The following is a 19,905-nucleotide window of genomic DNA, read 5'->3' on the forward strand; positions in this document are numbered from 1 at the left end:
ATCGGTTACAATCAGGCTTCCGTTCCCATCACTCAACTGAAACTGCCCTAACTAAAGTCACCAATGACCTACTAACTGCCAGGAGCAAGCGACACTACTCTGTCCTCCTTCTCCTGGACTTGTCTTCTGCCTTTGACACTGTAGACCACTCCCTTTTGCTACAAATCCTCTCATCCCTTGGCATCACAGACTTGGCCCTTTCCTGGATCTCGTCATATCTGACAGACCGAACATTCAGTGTCTCCCTCCCCCACACCACCTCCTCACTTCGCCCCTTGTCAGTCGGTGTTCCTCAAGGCTCTGTTCTAGGACCCCTACTCTTCTCCATCTACACTTTCGGCCTAGGACAGCTCATAGAATCCCACGGTATGCAGTACCATCTCTACGCTGACGACACGCAGATCTACCTCTCCGGACCTGACCTCTCCTCCTTGCTTACCAAAATCCCGCACTGTCTGTCTGCCATTTCAGCCTTCTTTTCTGCTCGCTTTCTACAACTGAACATGGACAAAACAGAATTCATCATCTTTCCCCCATCTCACTCTACCCCTCCACCAGACCTAACCATCAATGTCAATGGCTGCTCACTATCCCCAGTCCCACACGCCCGGTGCCTCGGGGTGATCCTCGACTCTGCCCTCTCTTTCAAGCCACATATCCAAGCCCTTGCCTCCTCCTGTCGTCTCAAACTCAAAAATATTTCCCGGATCCGTGCTTTCCTTGACCGCAATACTGCAAAAACGCTAGTGCATGCCCTTATCATCTCCCGCCTCGACTACTGCAACCTCCTACTCTCTGGACTCCCCTCTAGCACTCTGGCACCACTCCAATCCATCCTACACTCTGCTGCCCGACTAATCCACCTGTCCCCCCGCTATTCCCCAGCCTTTCCCCTGTGTCAAGCCCTTCACTGGCTTCCTATCACCCAGAGACTCCAGTTCAAAACCCTCACACTGACATACAAAGCCATCCACAACCTGTCTCCTCCATACATCTGTGACATGGTCTCCCGGTACCTACCTACACGCGACCTCCGATCCTCCCAAGACCTCCTTCTCTACTCCCCTCTCATCTCTTCTTCCCATAACCGCATCCAAGACTTCTCCCGTGCTTCCCCCATACTCTGGAACTCTCTACCCCAACACATCAGACATGCGCCTACCATAGAAACCTTCAAAAAGAACCTGAAGACTCATCTCTTCCGACAAGCCTACAGCCTGCAGTGATCCTCAACCTACTGAACAGCCGTACAGCCAGCTCTTCCCTCTCCTAGTGTATCCTCAACCACCCCCTGCAGACTGTGAGCCCTCGCGGGCAGGGTCCTCCCTCCTTATGTACTCGTGTGCCTTGTTATCTGCTCATGGTTAATGTATTTGTCTATATTTGCCCCGTATTCACATGTAAAGCGCCATGGAATAAATGGCGCTATAAAAATGTATAATAATAATAATAATAATATGCGGCGATCATCCACCACTGTTGTCATCCGTGGACGCCCAGGCCTTTTTGAGTTCCCAAGCTCACCAGTCAATTCCTGTTTTCTCAGAATGTACCCAACTGTTGATTTTGCTACTCCAAGCATGTCTGCTATCTCTCTGATGGATTTTTTCTTTTTTTTCAGCCTCAGGATGTTCTGCTTCACCTCAATTGAGAGTTCCTTTGACCGCATGTTGTCTGCTCACAGCAACAGCTTCCAAATGCAAAACCACACACCTGGAATCCACCCCTGACCTTTTAACTACTTCATTGATTACAGGTTAACGAGGGAGACGCCTTCAGAGTTAATTGCAGCCCTTAGAGTCCATTGTCCAATTACTTTTGGTCCCTTGAAAAAGAGGACGCTATGCATTACAGAGCTATGATTCCTAAACCCTTTCTCCGATTTGGATGTGGAAACCATCATATTGCAGCTGGGAGTGTGCACTTTCAGCCCATATTATATATATAATTGTATTTCTGAACATGTTTTTGTAAACAGCTAAAATAACAAAACTTGTGTCACTGTCCAAATATTTCTGGCCCTAACTGTAAAACCAGGTTTCACTATGAACAACGTTCTCCTCTATAGGGAGACAAATATGGATGTTAACATGGAAAGAAGGTCTGACAACAAAGGAGAACAGAGGACTTCATGATGAGCAAACGAGCATAAGATGCTTAAGGAGGACATCATCTTACCAGCTTCTTCTGAGAAGGGACTGAGTGGACTGTATCCTGTATTTTTTCTCTTTTCAGTTCTGAACACACTATCAACATTTAATGGCTCACGTGTTGGACGCCATGTGGGCCGATACCTGCCGGATAACCCCGATTTCATCTCGCTGCTGGTATTGTCCATTTCCCAGTCCCTCGGTCTTACTGCTAAACTTGAGGGTGGCTTGATTTCGGCTTGATCCACTGCACTTCCAACATGATGTATGCTCGGGGTGGTTTGTGACGCTTGCGATGGTCGACTGTGAATCATATTGCTAACAGTTGTCTTAAAGTCTCTCAGCCTACTGGAACTGCTGGACAGCTTCAGACCTGCTCGTGGAGCCTGCTTCTCCTTCAAGGTTTCACCTAATACAATGGACAAGCAATCAAAGAGAAGGCCAAGTGTTAAAAGCGGAAGCAAAGCTCACTGAAGAAAGGAAAAAGTGATATGAAGCAGGACCACTAGTAAAAGTGCAGGTCAGACCTTCACTGTGATAACCTGAAGATTGGGACTCATCTCCTTTTCTCCGAGGCCGACTGGAACTTCGTTTTCGGTCAGTTAAGGGTCCCTTCCTTGAAAAATGTCTCTGACTACACTCACTATCTGTCAGGTGTCCTGTATACAAGAAAGTACACCATAAAACCCTAGAAAATGAGGATACCTGCACAGCAACCTTAAACCTCTTTATAATAATGTATACCATGGAAACCGCGAAATACCTAATGTGATATCACACGTTGGCTTTCTTCAGAGTAACTGAGGCATAAATTCCCACAAATGTGAGACTCATGATGACAATAACAGCTGATCTCTGAATCGGTTTGCACGCAATACAATGCTTGGTAAACGATAATGGTTCGATTGGTTCCATCAAAGGAAAAAGAAGAATATTTACATCCATTCCAGGTAAAATACAGTAAATCAATAAACACCTTGAAGGCAAATTCCACCTTAAATCTATAATCAATTTCTGGATATTATTTACAAGTTAAATTAATTGCTATATAATGCTTCTAGAGCGTCCATGAACATAGGCATAGAGCGTGCGGGCAGATGGGCAGAAGCTTCTGCGTGTCTGCATTACCAAGTCAGGCTTCCGGTTATACGGTATAACGGCTGCGTAGCAGAACGGCACGGCTAGATCCACTGTGGGGTACGGCAGATCCACTCCATTCATTCAAATAGGAGCAGCTCGGCAACTGATCACAATGGGCCACCGCCGGCACAGACGGGCAATGGTGCCAGGTGTCGCACCCCCACGATCTAGTATTGATGACGTATCCAAAGCACAGGTCAGCAATGCAAAAGGACCGGACAACCGCTTTAAGGGCCGTCCACATTTTCCCTAATATTTTTTTATTTTTTATTGATTGTGTGCTGCTGCATAACTTTCTTTATTTTGTTGTCAATATAGTTATTATAGGAGCTTGTTTTTGTTATATTGTTCAAAGCCACCATTGTGTGAAATTTAAATATATTAATTATTATTACAATTTTTTAAGGGCATAATATTATTAATAATAATAATAAATGTCATAGTTTTTCCAGTTTTAAATCTAGACCGTTTAACTTTTTGCACATATAACGTATTAGCGCCTTTCTATGTGTTGAAATGACTGTCAAAGTGTTAACTTTTGCTTAAGGGTTATTAGAATTGAAACTATATCATATCAGGCATATGGATTTAAAATTTTTCTTTAAAAATTAGACCACTTTTTCTGAAAAAAGGTTTTTTTTTTTGTTCCTTCATTCTGAGAGTTGATTTTTTCTTTAATTTTTTCAGACTAGCTTTTTATATGTATATTTTTTTTTTAGTCCCAAGCTGTCAGCAGCTTTTTGAGGTTTGAGAAAAGCACAATGTAGGGGCAGAGACCCAGATTCCAGAAATGTGTCACTTATTAGGCTGCATGCTGTGGTTTCAATACAGTGTTTTATCACCAGGAGATTATCAGGGGTGGACAAAGTCTCAAGTGCAGGCAAGTCACGCTAATCTGTAGAACCCTGCCCCCCACCACTGGCTGGCAGCTTCCTGACAATGGACACAGTAAGTGGCCAATCAGGAGTATGACAGGGTTATAGCTCAGAATTCTAACCACTACAGCAGAGAAAACAGGGATTCTAGCCAAATGCCACCAAGCAGCCCAGCAAACATTGCTGGAAGCAGGCTCTCTGCCCCTACATCATGCTGCTGTTAGATTTCATAGCAAAAATATCTGCTAATGAATTCCCTTTAAATACTATTGACTGTGGCATCCAAGGTGTTAAGCTGCCAGGATTAGAGGGCTTTCTCCAAATAATCACTAGGGCACAGAAACGGGTTGTGTGCAATCATGGTGAAGTCATGGTACGTCAAGGTGCCCCAACTATCTCAGGACTTTTACATTCAAGAGAAATAGGAATTATATCCTGGGCTTAAATATAAAAGATCAAAATTCATTATAACCAGAATTTGATTAAATGATTAAACTGGAATTATTAGCTATTTAAGCTGTTTAGATTTAAGTTAAAATTAAATTATGGATGTTTTATATATATACCTGGTAGATTTAATAGAAAGAGAGAGAGAGATAGAAGAGAATGATTCCCAGATGAGACCTATTGCGTTGTGGTACCTGTATCTCTACTGCTCTGTGAGGCCGCATCGTTCTCCAGGTTGTAGATGACGGTGCCTTGGGAGTCCGAGGAGAAGTGGCTCACCACAGATTCATGATGGGAATGTTTGTAGTGATAGCTGTCGGTGGAGGAGTCCGTCCTGGTGTCACTGGAGATGGAGGGCTCCCTGCCTGAGGTACAAGTAGTAATTCACCGCTGTCACATGCTATGCAGGCAGGGGATAGATAAGGAAGCGGTGTACACAACAAAGACGGCTGCTAAAATAAAGCCAATAATTCACCCGGACAATTCTGCACGCATTCAACCCTTACACAATACCTTAAGGAAAGGCAGCGTTCGATAAAAAGGTGTGTAGTTACCAGAGTCTTCACTGTCATAGCATGTCCTGCTGTACTGGCGAATATCCATCTGAGACAAAACATCTGGAACCGACACTGGAGTACCTCTGGGATCGGCGTACAAAAGGAGCAACGGCTGGTAGTGCCCCTTTATGCATTTTGTAACCACGTCTTTCCATTTTGGACCAATCTAGAGTAAAAAAAATATATATTAAAAAACATAACTGTTCGCACATAAATGAAAACACACTGGCGGGAATATTAATTATGCTAAACGTGTCAGCAAACTAGCTTTCATGACTTGCACCATAGTTGTGTTTGAGACACTTATTGCACCAAAGAAGAAAATTAAAAAAAAAATTGGAGCACAGATTTGTAGCATAAATTAAGCCAACTAGCATTATTCAAATGGTGTAGATTAAGACTACACTAGAAAAGATGGATCATATTTATCAAAGCAAGGCTTTAGTGTACTTTCAGTCTAAGGGGCTGCTTAGATTAGTCGATGTGCAGGACTTCGGGACCACCATGCTGATCAGCGCTCAGTAAATAGCATGTTTACACAGGCAGGCGGCATTTCAGATGTGCACAGAATGATCTCTAATAGACTGATCTGTGTGATCTGGGCTGCCGAGAACAATGTGCTGCCGAAAACGAGGATTTTTAAAGCTTGATTAAAAACTCATTTCACTCAAGGAACAAGAATTTCACTCGTTCATTTGGCAATTGTAAAGCGGTTTACAATGAAGGATCATCGAGAAACGCTTGGTCATGGTAATCATTCAGCATAAATGCATCTTGCATTAAAAATTCAACAGTATTAATAAATGTGCCCCATTGTTCCTTCACAACTCATCAGATTCATCATTTGCACTTTATGCGACTTTTTTTGGCTTGTGGTATTTGTTGTTGTCGTTTTGGCATCAAATTTGTCAATACGGTGCATGAGAGTTTTACATTTTTTCATTTTTTATTTTGCACCTTCCTACAGTTGCACAATCCCTGAAAATATCTCACGTTAGCCTTCAGTTGTGATTAAAAAAATAAAATAATAATTAACTCTGCTACGTTACAGAGTAAAATTGCACAAAATTGTGAAAAATGTGCTCGTTATGATCTAAGCTAAAACATCGGGATAACCAAAACTATGTCCACAAAGTTGAATTCCTCCACTGCCCCCCCCCCCCCCCCCCAGAAAAAAAAAATGGTGAGACCAATTAAAATTAACTTCTAAAGGGGGCAAATTAAATAAATAAGGTACTAACAGCTAAAGGGCGAAAACAAAATAATGAATCGGGGGAGCTGGGGATAATTTAACCCTTTACAATCAATGGTCGGGGAAAGCCACTGTCCAACACAATCATCTAAAAATCAGGAGGACCTAAATGAGCAAATCCCTGCTGCCCACTATCCTGGGGGGTCAATGTGAATGGCACCTTAGTGTTGGGGCGATCCTGGGATTAACTAATGTCACACTGTATTCAATATGGTCAGTCCCAAAAAAAAAAACCCAATAGTGAAATCCATAGTGACTGACATGACCATAACGCAAACCCCCTATACTGTCAGAGATCATTTTAATTGTTTGCTGTGAGCCATGTAAAATACACATAGATTTATTACTTTGATTACCTCTTTTACATGGGCATCATCGAAATACATCCACTTGCGTATTTTGGTTTGAAAGAAGAATGTGGAGTAATGTTTGCCATAATAACAGATCATCCCGACCAAATAGAGCTCAGAGTGTTTCGCTCGGTCATCTGTCACCCGATAGAATAGCTGAGAAGAAAAGAAGCAGGGAAATCTATCATGTACGAGTCAATATGGTGCTCAGTAATGCAGACAGATTCAATGCTTTTTTTTTTTCTTTTTTTAGAATGAGTGAGGCCAGGGTCACACTAGCAGTATTTGGTCAGTATTTTACCTCAGTATTTATAAGCCAAAACCAGGAGTGGAACAATCAGTGGAAAAGTATAATAGAAACACGTCACCACTTATGGATTTATCACCCACTCCTGGTTTTGGCTACAAATACTGATGTAAAATACTGACCAAATACTGATAGTGTGACCCCGGCCTAAGTGAAATATATCAGGATATCTTTTCTAGCAGTGAGGCTGCTGTCACAGTAGCAGTATTTGGTCAGTATTTTACCTCAGTATTTGTAAGCCAAAACCAGGAGTGGAACAATCAGAGGAAAAGTATCACAGAAACATATTCACCACTTCTGCACTTATCACCCACTCCCGGTTTTGGCTTACAAATACTGAGGTAAAATACTGACTAAATAGTGCTAGTGTGACGGCAGCCTTAGATAAAATGTCAATGCTTGGCTATAACACAACACTGAGCACTTTCCAGACGCAAGGTTGGATGGGACACGGACACTATGTGGATCAGTGATTTTATGACTAGACGATCAATGCTATTACTCCTTTATGGGAAGCTGCTAGACCAGAAATGAAGCTATATCGATCCGTAAGTTCGTCTCGTCTGGAAACTCAACAACCTATAGATTGACTTACATCCCCGAGCTTCAGGCAGGTCCCCAGACTGTGAATGACGTCCTCAGCAAGATCAGAGTGGTCAGAGTCCCACACCAGGCCTATCGTTATGATCTGGGGGGAGTTCATGAGTACGCGACGGATGCGGATTTTCTCGCCACAATTACTCTGTAAAGTTAATGTCGCTGTTATAACAGAATACAAAGCACAGAAACAATAAAGCACATTTTCCATTACATTGGAAGAGATAAAGGGTTAAAAAAAAGCACAACATTGAGAACTCACAGGACAGTTCCTCAAGTCTCCCATTGTACTCGCTTTTTGCAGTAATTCTCCAAACATATCAGGGGTTGGCTTTTCTCTCCTTTCCAACATACATATTGCCTGGTTGCTAGGGTGCAAGCATGAAAAAAATAAGAGCGTCATTTAAGATGTTAGTGCGCCACAGAGGAATATGAGCAGCATCAAAAATAAATAGAAATGATAACACCTCTCGGCATCCACAGCTCTTATTGTGATTAGTCAGCCTGGCGTGCCATCATCATGATGCACACGGGACATCGAGCCAGGCCAGGCAATCAATAGAAGAGCTGTGGATGCCAGGAGGGAAGAGGCGGCTCTCAGGGCTCCCGGCCAGCGGCCACAAAGCACCGACACTGCAGATGGACTGCGTCCTAGGGACAGAGTTGCACCAATTCTAATAAGGCCTAATGCAATTATGTCTGTTTGGTCCATATTTGATATTACAGTATGTATGCTACTCAGACCTAAAAGTTTAGATTTCTATTAAGAGGTAATTGACGGGTCTGTAGCCGTCAGTTATCAGGTTAAATCACCACATTAAATGGAAAGCTAGGAAATTTAGGATGGGTAACAAAGGATAAGACTAAAAGTTTGCATAAGCACTAAAGCCCAGCGTTCTGTGTTATATGTATTTAATATTGGATCATATACTTATACTCATATACAACGATGTTATTCTACGGCTATAACATCACTATGCTTTATAACATACAGGAGGAACCTGTAATCTGGAGAGAACGCCATGCCTCCTATGGGACCATGTCACTGACTGTCTAATATAAGAAGATGGAGTAGAAATGGAAAAAGAAACCTTACCAGAGAGCAGTAGTGGAGATATAATGCACCATCTGAATGAAAGGCAGAGGGTCTGACGTGGCACCACAGCTGGTACAAACACACTGCAAAAGCAGATTAAATTGCAGAACAATGAAAACAGAGCACACCCCATAACAGCCGATGACAGAACCATCAGGTTTCCATCAGTGAACCACAATGGACCCCCACTGTCTAATGGGGTGTGCGAGCATTTAATGAAAAGAATAAAGCTCTATGCCGCACTGCGCCAGGAGCTGGACAGCGAACAAAGCGGTAAACTAAAAATGGCCACAGCAGCCGATCACATGATTTTTTGGAACAAAAGCCATTAGCGCACTAAGTCCAGATTATGTTGATCTAAAGCAGGGGTCCCCAACTCCAGGCCTCGATGGCCGCCAACAGTGCAGGTTTTCAGGATTTCTTTAGTATTGCATCGGTGGTAATGTGATCATCTGCACAGGTGATGATTCCAACCCCTGTGCAATACTAAGGAAATCCTGAAAACCTGCACTGTTGGCGGCCCTCGAGGCCTGGAGTTGGGGACCACTGATCTAAAGGAACGAAGACTGGTAAAGAAATGACCAAAATACCTGCTCAAATAATGTCATTGCAAACTTTTGATGAGAAATGCAGTGCTGGGCGGTGCAGATATCTTCTTTGGATTCATCTGCGATGTGAATGTGGAGGCGAATCAGAAGATTTTCCTGCAAACCCAAAAAGAATTCTTCTGGTGAGCAAGAATCGGTATATTACAAAACCTCTACTACTGCAACGTAGGAAGGAGGATTGCTGAACATTTACATTAGTAAGCCTACAGAATACAACCATGGACAACTCCTGCCATAACCCGACATTGGAGAGCAAGGAACTGTGCCAGGAGCCAAATGTAGCACACTACCAATTATTATAGTAGAATATTACAATATTATCAGTGGCAGAAAAAATAAGTATTTCCACTCGACTCCAGCCACAACTCTTCACAGCAGAACCCAAAATAGGGAGCTGCTGGTCATGTTCCCAGAACTAAAAGCTGCCAAATGACTGGGGTAAATGTAGATAATTTATTGTACAGTAATACAGGTTGACACACAAAACATTCTATGTACGTGTATGCGTATATAAAGCTTACAAAACATTCTGCTGCATCGTCCATGATGCCCAGTTGGAAACGTTGCTCATCTTGAAAGGTCTTGGCAAGGGCACTGCGGAGGGCGTCCGACGGTAACACCTTCTCACTGCTACACTGAAACTGGTTGAATATTCCCTGCGTAGAGAACAGATTATGGCCAATGAATAAGTTACATATCTTAAGATAAGTTCTTATAAACTCCATAGAATTCACTGCACAGGTGCCCTTAGGCCAACATGCTAAACAAACTGGCGTCAGTGAGTCAGAGCGTACACATCAGGCCAGTCCTGTGTGAGGTTTTATCCGATAGCACTCAGTCCAATGTTGTACCATGGGGCAGTGCAGATTTTTTTTTTTTCATGGAATCGGCATGAGAAGAAAAATCACAGCATGTTGCGAGTGGTGGCACACATCGGATCATGCACATCCATTCAAGCCTATGGGAGTAAGTAAAACATCAGACTACACTCTGATGACATCTGAGTGCAGTCCAATTTACACGGTGGACACAGACAATTGAGAAGATGGAGAGATTAAGTTTTCCATCTTCTCCACACCTGCGCTGTGATTCTCTGGTGCGAGAAGTAAACCAACGCTCAGCTCAAACTGACAGTGTCATTTACTTAATGGAGTAGAGTCTCTTGTACGAGAGAATCATCACTTGTGTGACCTCAGCCTTGGATTCTCTCCTTGCTGACATTTGGGGGACATATAGCTTCCGAAAGAACCACTAAAAGAACCTTATTGGTGGCACACAGAAGGCCTATTTGTGGCAGATACACCAGACACCTGTGCCTTGTCTGCATCTATGAGCAAAGCTTACATTGTAGCATTTCAACCTATTTTCCCTTCTTCTTTCACTCAGACCCAGGAAAGGTTTTGTCTTTTTGCTTTTTATGTGTGCAATAAAAGGTTTCAATAAAAATAGAAAAATTGAACAGAAAAACCCAGACAGACATAAGCGGAGGTCATCATGCATGGTCTGCTGTGTATTTTGGCACAGATGAGGCCCATGCTGCAGGACAAGGCAGCTCTGTTAGCAGAACAAATGAAGCCTTCATCCCACTGCCGAAACCAACATCAGCCATGACCCCTGCCACTACAAGAGATGCTTTATTAAAGGGAACGAAGAAGCTTCCATGCAGAACTTCATATTTACATTTATCAAAATAATGGCTTCCCATCCTCACACGTACAATGAAGCATCTTTTACCACCTTTGATCTTCGCAGTATGTGGTTGTATAATATTCAGATACAGTAATGATACGCTATATATTTAGGAAATTTACTGCGTATTGTCATTCTCATACTTTCCATCTGAAGATATTGTTCCCTTTTTAAGACGTTCACAAATATTCTGCCACTTTCCGTTGCATTAACCCTACGCCGTTATCTGAATCGTTATGTGTTATTTGCGAAAATGGCCTTGTAGCAAATTCCAGGTTTATGAAAATTCGTATTGCCTGGCTAGGGAAAATAAAAATGGCTACAGAGGTGGGATTGATGTGGAAAGTCCACAATCATCTACTTTCCCGTTATAACAGGTCTGGTTGTATAAACCCATCTTGGTAAATCACATCAGTCTAAAACTTCTGCCTTCTTGCCAACATTCTCACTTATTTTATAAAACACTATAAATGACTAAAACGTGCCTTCATAGGCTGCGTATCGGGACCAAAAGGCTGACACTTTCCAGTGTGGTGGATGAGATGTGACGAACGGTCACCTGCAGCGTGAATGGAGCAGTGCGGCGACATCGGCGGATTATCAGGCGGATTTCACCCTTTGTAAAGGCAATGGTGACAAAACGACATTAAAACAGCTGCATTTCTGCAGCAAAATTAGTAACAAAATCTGCATCAAATGCTGCGCAGAGGAAATGTAGTGTGTGGACACACAGAGCATGATGTTACTGGCTTCCTTACTCGTTTCCCAGAATGCTGCATGCTGCCAGTGGGACGCTCTTTAGGGAATAATTAAGTCAGACACCTACAGTGCCTTCGAAAGTATTTGGCTCCCTGGAACTTTTCAACCCTTTCCCACATATTATTCTTCAGGCCAGTCTCACACGTCCAGATAATTCCGGTACCGGAGTTATCCGTGTCCGTGTGCTCATGTAGGCCATCCGTGTGGGATCCGTGTGCTGTACGTGTGTCCGTGTCTTCCAACAATTTTCACAATTTTAACCCTGTGACAGGAAAAACGCACACGGACAGCATCCGTGTGCGGTACGTGTTTACACGGACCCATTGACTTTAATGGGTCCGTGTGATCCGTGTGCTCCCACAAACACTAACATGTCTCCGTGTTTTGCAAATGGACACACGGCCCGTGAAAACACGCAGACATGTGCAGAGACACATTTACTTTAATGTGTCTACGTGAGTCAGTGTCTCCGGTACGTGAGGAAACTGTCACCTCACGTACCGGAGACACTGACGTGTGAAACCGGCCTCAAACAAAAATACTAAATGTAAATTTTTGGTTAAGAATTAACAACAAGTGGAAAACAATTGTGAAGTTGAACAAAATTTATTGGTTATTTTAAATTTTTGTGGAAAATCAAAAACTGAAAAGTGGGGCGTGCAATATTATTCAGCCCCTTTACTTTCAGTGCCGCAAACTCACTCCAGAAATTCATTGTGGATCTCTGAATTCCAATTTTGACACACTTGGAATGGTTTTCCCCGTTTCCAGTACACTATATGATAAAATCAATGGTGTCATTCAAAAGTACAACTCGTCCCGCAAAACACAAGCCCTCATATGGCTGCACTGATGGAAATAACAAAAATGTTTGGCTCTGGGAAGATAGGGAGGACAAACAGAAAATGGCAAGGAGATGAAGGGGATGACCAGGATTAGAGACTCCACCACCCTAGACAACAGGTTGTATCTGGTATTTGAGCTCGATCACAATCAATTAAACGGAGCAAAGCTTCTAAATCAATCCCCACATAGTCAAGTGTGACATGGCATTGCTTTAAAAAAAAAAAAAAAAAGAATAATCTTGATTTTCGATTTATGTTCTTGGAAAAAGTTGTGTATACATGAAGAAAAATACTACACAACATGGCAAAAGGAAAAATTGAGGTAAAAAATACATAGCAGATTGTGGAAAGATATTTTAAGAGTATTAGAGTTCAGAAATTCCTAATAGTGGGGGTTAATGTATATAATGTATGTTGTGTTATAGAGTGATTAGCTCAAATGCTCCTTACTGTTTTCACAAAACATGCGGGACTTCCTGTGTATGTCAGGCAATCCAGGCATGTTGTGGGGGACTCGAACCAACACACGTCTAAGACACTGCATTTTCACCAGACTTGCACACTATAAAGGAAAATAATGGGATACCTTACATGTGCCTCTACAAGTGAATACATCCTTTTCATGGGTACACGCTTTACATCTACACGAGTGAGAAACATGAGTGGCTGCATGGCACACATTCTTTCAGCTATTGTTTTAGATCTGAAGAAAGAAGCCCGGATTAGTCTGTCGCCACATTTTAATTAACACACAGCAAAAAGGTTCCATGGAAGATTTCCACAGAAGACTTTTGGCTCTTACTCGCTTCTAAACTTTATTGTAACAGCACAGAGGGAATTGGGCTGTAAACAAGTCAGAAACCCATAATGAAAAGAAAAATCCAAGTAATTTGGCATAAAGGTGATACCAGTATCCACAACCAATTGCACCATTCATGGTGACGGCTTACCAATATTTAAGGCCAAATGAAACTATGTCTGAGGGCAGAGACAGACTGCCGGATTTGTCGTGCGAGAATCACATGATAAACCTCGTACAGGCTGTCGGCTCTCCTGACCTGAGCTTGTCAGCTGCATAGAAATCCATCATACTGTCTTGCTCAGGTCAGGAGAGGTGCCGGCCGGTGCATGCAGTGAGATACGATTCTCGCACGAGAAATACAGCAGTCTGTCTCTGCCCTAAGAGCCACCCACATACAAACTAAGGCCTCGTTCACACGTCCGTGTGTCCGGTAAACGTGGTGAAAGTTTTCACACGTAACGAAGACACATGTAGACCCATTCTGTGCACGGCACTGTTTCCACGTACCGCGTGTCCATGGGCAAAACACACTGACATGTCTGTTTTTACAGTCAGCACAGGCCACAAAACGTCCCGCAAATGTGCACATGGAGAACACATGGATGTCATCCGTGTAACACGCACCAGCGCCAGGGAAGAAGCACTACAGTAAGCGCTGTTCCCTGGCACAGGGTGCTGAAGATGCTCTTATCATTCTCCCTTGCTCTGCCGGTGATCAGAGGACAATGAGGAGTGTTATATTCAAGTGATAACAATGACAGCAGGCGGAGGCTGATGGGACTATTACTCCCATCAGACTACACTTGCTGGCGCTAATAACACTGACAGCAGGAGCGCCTGATGGTAGTATTCATCAGCCGGCTACCGCACTATAATTTTTTTTTAAAAATTCAGCGTGGGTTGCACTCTATTTTCTATAACAAGCCAGGCAAAACTCAAAGCTGGGGGCTGCAACCCTCAGCCGTCAGCTTCAGCAATGCTGGTTATCAACACAGGGGTTACACTCCATAGCTCACTGGGTACTACAGGGGATACAATCCATCGTTCACTGGGCAACACAGGGGATCCATTCCATAGTTCACTGGGTACTACAGGGGATACAATCCATAGCTCACTGGACAACACAGGGGATCTATTCCATAGTTCACTGGGTACTACAGGGGACACAATCCATAGTTCACTGGGTACTACAGGAGACACAATCCATAGCTCACTGGGCAGTACAGGGGATACAATCCATAGTTCACTGGACAACACAGGGGATCCATTCCATAGCTCACTGGACAACACAGCGGATCCATTCCATAGCTCACTGGGCAGTACATGGAATACATTCCATAGCTCACTGGACGACACAGCGGATCCATTCCATAGCTCACTGGGCGTTACAGGGAATACATTCCATAGTTCACTGGGCAGTACAGGGGATATATTCCATAGCTCACTGGGCAGTACAGGGGATATATTCCATAGCTCACTGGGCAGTACAGGGGATATATTCCATAGCTCACTGGGCAGTACAGGGGATACATTCCATAGCTCACTGGACAACACAGCGGATCCATTCCATAGCTCACTGGGCATTACAGGGAATACATTCCATAGCTCACTGGGCAGTACAGGGGATATATTCCATAGCTCACTGGGCAGTACAGGGGATATATTCCATAGCTCACTGGGCAGTACAGGGAATACATTCCATAGCTCACTGGGCAGTACAGGGAATACATTCCATAGCTCACTGGGCAGTACAGGGGATACATTCCATAGCTCACTGGACAACACAGCGGATCCATTCCATAGCTCACTGGGCATTACAGGGAATACATTCCATAGCTCACTGGGCAGTACAGGGGATATATTCCATAGCTCACTGGGCAGTACAGGGGATATATTCCATAGCTCACTGGGCAGTACAGGGGATACATTCCATAGCTCACTGGGCAGTACAGGGAATACATTCCATAGCTCACTGGGCAGTACAGGGAATACATTCCATAGCTCACTGGGCAGTACAGGGAATACATTCCATAGCTCACTGGGCAGTACAGGGAATACATTCCATAGCTCACTGGGCAGTACAGGGAATACATTCCATAGCTCACTGGGCAGTACAGGGAATACATTCCAAAGCTCACTGGGCAGTACAGGGAATACATTCCATAGCTCACTGGGCAGTACAGGGGATATATTCCATAGCTCACTGGGCAGTACAGGGAATACATTCCATAGCTCACTGGGCAGTACAGGGAATACATTCCATAGCTCACTGGGCAGTACAGGGAATACATTCCATAGCTCACTGGGCAGTACAGGGAATACATTCCATAGCTCACTGGGCAGTACAGGGAATACATTCCATAGCTCACTGGGCAGTACAGGGAATACATTCCATAGCTCACTGGGCAGTACAGGGAATACATTCCATAGCTCACTGGGCAGTACAGGGAATACATTCCAAAGCTCACTGGGCAGTACAGGGAATACATTCCATAGCTCACTGGGCAGTACAGGGGATATATTCCATAGCTCACAGGGCAGTACAGGGAATACATTCCATAGCTCACTGGGCAGTACAGGGAATACATTCCATAGCTCACTGGGCAGTACAGGGAATACATTCCATAGCTCACTGGGCAGTACAGGGAATACATTCCATAGCTCACTGGGCAGTACAGGGAATACATTCCATAGCTCACTGGGCAGTACAGGGAATACATTCCATAGCTCACTGGGCAGTACAGGGAATACATTCCATAGCTCACTGGGCAGTACAGGGGATATATTCCATAGCTCACAGGGCAGTACAGGGAATACATTCCATAGCTCACTGGGCAGTACAGGGGATACATTCCATAGCTCACTGGGCAGTACAGGGGATATATTCCATAGCTCACAGGGCAGTACAGGGAATACATTCCATAGCTCACTGGGCAGTACAGGGAATACATTCCATAGCTCACTGGGCAGTACAGGGGATATATTCCATAGCTCACAGGGCAGTACAGGGAATACATTCCATAGCTCACTGGGCAGTACAGGGAATACATTCCATAGCTCACTGGGCAGTACAGGGAATACATTCCATAGCTCACTGGGCAGTACAGGGAATACATTCCATAGCTCACTGGGCAGTACAGGGAATACATTCCATAGCTCACTGGGCAGTACAGGGGATACATTCCATAGCTCACTGGGCAGTACAGGGGATATATTCCTTAGTTCACACTTCCTAAGTTTATGTGATGTTTGTGCTTTCTTTTGCTCTTATTCTTACAAGTCATCAAGGAAACACAAAGATTACATAACCATTTCACATTAAAATAGAGTTTTCCATAAAAATATTTCTACCATCACGATCTATACTTTATAGAAATGATATGCAATATGACCATGCATTTTAAGAATGTCTCTTTAAATCTATAGGTACCAGAAAAAAATAAAAACAAACATCCTGGAGACGTGTAATTATGATGTAGCTGTTGAACAAGTTACAGTACAATTATTTTTAATTCTCATAAATCTCTTCTAACTAGTCTAACATTCCAGCATCCAGCCTAGCCGCATTTTCAGCATAATGTCTTCATTATCGTATCATTATGCACGCGCTGCTTGGCACTTCTGATTAGTCACACAGGTACAGCTTTTACTCGCATTTAGGCCATGGATTCAAGGCCATGACTGATGTCTGATCAAACCTATTCACCATTTGACAATAGGCTTTCATTTTGAGGTCACCTAATATCTGATTCCTTCCGCAAACCTCAGTAATGTTTATGTTACATGATTATTAATTCCTGTTGCAATCAGATTGAAAGAAGTAGGTCAGGACAACACAATGTATTATTAGCATTAAAATCAGAGTCTATCTATATGAAAGGAAAGCACTTAGCAAGTAATCGCCCCATCAGTCACATCTAATGACCGGTCTCCACCTCCTGTCTTTATATTAGGAGAACTGGCAGAGAAATGATCTGCTCTGTAGGCTTCTATCACATATTCTAATATCATTGGCCCCATGCACTGTGAAACATTAATAATAAGTAAGTGTGATCTGAGCAGCAATGTCTTTTCCCCAGTCTGTTTGCGTATGAGAATGTACTCACTGGAGTACCGATGATGGCAGTGATGGTCAGCTCAGAACAATCCCCGGCAGCATTATTCCCAGAGAGACACAGGTGCTGAGCTGACCCATCACTGCCATCATCTGTACTCCAAAGGATGCAAATAAACTTGAGAATAGTAGTAGAATGCAATTTCTTTTCTATACTAATGGAGACAAATCCCCTAATAAAGGGATTTACAAAGTTGTATAACTTACCAGGCTGGACAAAATTATATATAAAAAAAAACTAATCTTTAAACCGAACAGGCCCATAATGAAACAAAACACACACGAAACTGCACCTGCCTATAGGACCCGCACTGCTAATACACACTCTGTGTGTGCGGTCAGCATCATGACAACATGTGACTAGAAGTGTCATGTGACCACCACAACCAATCAGTGGCCGCCTTCACATTCCATGCTGTGACAGAATGTGAAGACGTCAGCAGGTAAGTGGCCTCCGATTAGCTGCAGCAGTCATGTGATGCTCCCTCCCAACCAGTGCAGTGATCGGAGCCATCTCTGGTTGCCGCAGTTACAGGTAGATGGCGGACATGTAACAACGCCAACATCTGCCTAGTATGAAGTCCTGGAGGACGCCATCCAGGAGCCAGGGATCGACAGTTTCACTGTGAGGGATTTCCCACTTTTGTATTATTTGCTTTACACTTATACGGTGATCGTCTGCTCTTTTTCACTTTTACACTTAGCCTACACTATTTTTTCCGCTTGCCATTGTTTATACAATCACATAGTCTTGACAAGCCTTATTGTATCACAACGTGTATCTCACATATTCTTTTGTTGCTGCTTATTTTTTTGATCATTATTGATCAGTACCATCTTTACGCTGATGACACACAACTATATACGTCATCCCCTGACCTTACCCCCGCTGTACTACAGAACGCCACTGACTGTCTGTCCGCAGTCTCCAACATCATGCCTGCTCTCTATCTGAAACTCAACCTCCAAAACTGAACTTCTTCTGCTCCCGCCATCTACTAACCTCCCTAAATCTGACATTTCCCTCTCCGTGGGTGGCACCATAATAACACCTCGGCAGCAGGCGCGCTGTCTGGGTGTTATGTTTGACTTCGATCTCTCCTTCACATCCCATATACAATCTCTTGCCCGCTCGTGCCGCTTACACCTAAAGAACATCTCTAGAATCCGCCCTTTTCTCACCATGGAAACAACAAAAACCCTCACTGTCGCCCTGATCCACTCCTGCCTGGACTACTGTAACGCTCTATTAATTGGCCTCCCCCTCACTCGACTTTCCCCTCTCCAGTCCGTCCTTAATGCAGCAGCCAGGGTCGTCCATCTGGCTAATCGTTACTCGGACGCGTCCGCTCTTCGCCAGTCGTTACACTGGCTACCCATTCATTACAGGATACAATTCAAAGTACTTGTTCTCACCCACAAAGCTCTCCACAGTGCAGCACCCCCTGTACATCTCCTCCCTCATTTCTGTCTATCGTCCTAAGCGACCGCTGCGCTCTGCAAATGACTTTCGGCTAACCTCTGCACTAATCCGTACCTCTCACTCCCGACTCCAAGACTTCTCCCGTGCTGCGCCAATCCTCTGGAATGCTCTACCCCAAGATATTAGGACCATCCACAATTTGCATAGTTTTAGGCGCTCGCTCAAAACACATTTGTTCAGAGCGGCCTATCACGGTCACTAATCAAACTCATTTTATGTTTGTGTGTGTGTGTGTAGCCCATTCACTATCTCCATCTATCCCCCACCCCCTGAAGATGGCTGGACCATGATTGTAAATATATCATTGTAAATACACACCTGTACTTTGTATCTCCCCCGCCTCATTGTAGATTATAAGCTCTCACGAGCAGGGTCGTCTTATTTCCCTTTAATTATTGTATTGTTAACGTTGTTACTTATGTCTGTTGTGTTTGATACTGTTAAACTGTAAAGCGCTGCAGAATATGTTGGCACTATATAAATATTATTATTATTATTGATATATATTTATACTCACGGTTTTTATGCCAGGGCAACACATTGTGTTATATCACACTGTCTAATCAAATTATTTGGATTGATGCTCAGTGATTTTTGTGTATATACGATTTATCTTAGACCCATATATTATATACACCGTTGTGTTCCACCCAGTTCTATCTCTATTCATATTTACCCATATGTGTGCGTCCTTTTTGGATAACTTTGTACTTTTTGCATTGCGGTCTGTATTATTTTTTACCTGTATTTATTTTCCACTCAAATTTGTTTTTACTAGTTTCATGTATTAATAAAAATGATATTACATTGGACTCTATGGTTGGTTTTTGTGCT

The 19,905-nt window shown here is 43.4% G+C and overlaps 1 protein-coding gene across 7 annotated transcripts in view; it reads right to left on the reverse strand.

Moving 5' to 3' along the window:
- USP54 (ubiquitin specific peptidase 54) overlaps window positions 1-19,905 on the reverse strand; it is a 149,877-nt gene that overhangs the window by 34,412 nt on the left and 95,560 nt on the right. For 5 of the 7 annotated variants that reach the window (XR_011318498.1, XR_011318497.1, XR_011318499.1 and 2 more), the window contains exons 4-13: window positions 9,901-10,035; window positions 9,362-9,475; window positions 8,772-8,854; window positions 7,938-8,043; window positions 7,674-7,820; window positions 6,778-6,927; window positions 5,167-5,335; window positions 4,807-4,977; window positions 2,678-2,809; window positions 2,179-2,559 (exon numbers count right to left, since the gene is read on the reverse strand). Coding sequence is in view for 4 of the 7 variants with exons in the window: in XM_069753234.1 (XP_069609335.1) it covers window positions 2,179-2,559; window positions 2,678-2,809; window positions 4,807-4,977; window positions 5,167-5,335; window positions 6,778-6,927; window positions 7,674-7,820; window positions 7,938-8,043; window positions 8,772-8,854; window positions 9,362-9,475; window positions 9,901-10,035 (1,588 nt within the window). In the remaining 3 variants the exon portion in view is untranslated. The remainder of the gene's footprint in view (window positions 1-2,178; window positions 2,560-2,677; window positions 2,810-4,806; window positions 4,978-5,166; window positions 5,336-6,777; window positions 6,928-7,673; window positions 7,821-7,937; window positions 8,044-8,771; window positions 8,855-9,361; window positions 9,476-9,900; window positions 10,036-19,905) is intronic. The other 2 variants (XM_069753238.1, XM_069753235.1) reach the window with 1 other exon arrangement.

This window comes from Ranitomeya imitator, chromosome 2, assembly GCF_032444005.1.
Source record: "Ranitomeya imitator isolate aRanImi1 chromosome 2, aRanImi1.pri, whole genome shotgun sequence".
Classification (NCBI taxonomy): Eukaryota; Metazoa; Chordata; class Amphibia; order Anura; family Dendrobatidae; genus Ranitomeya; species Ranitomeya imitator.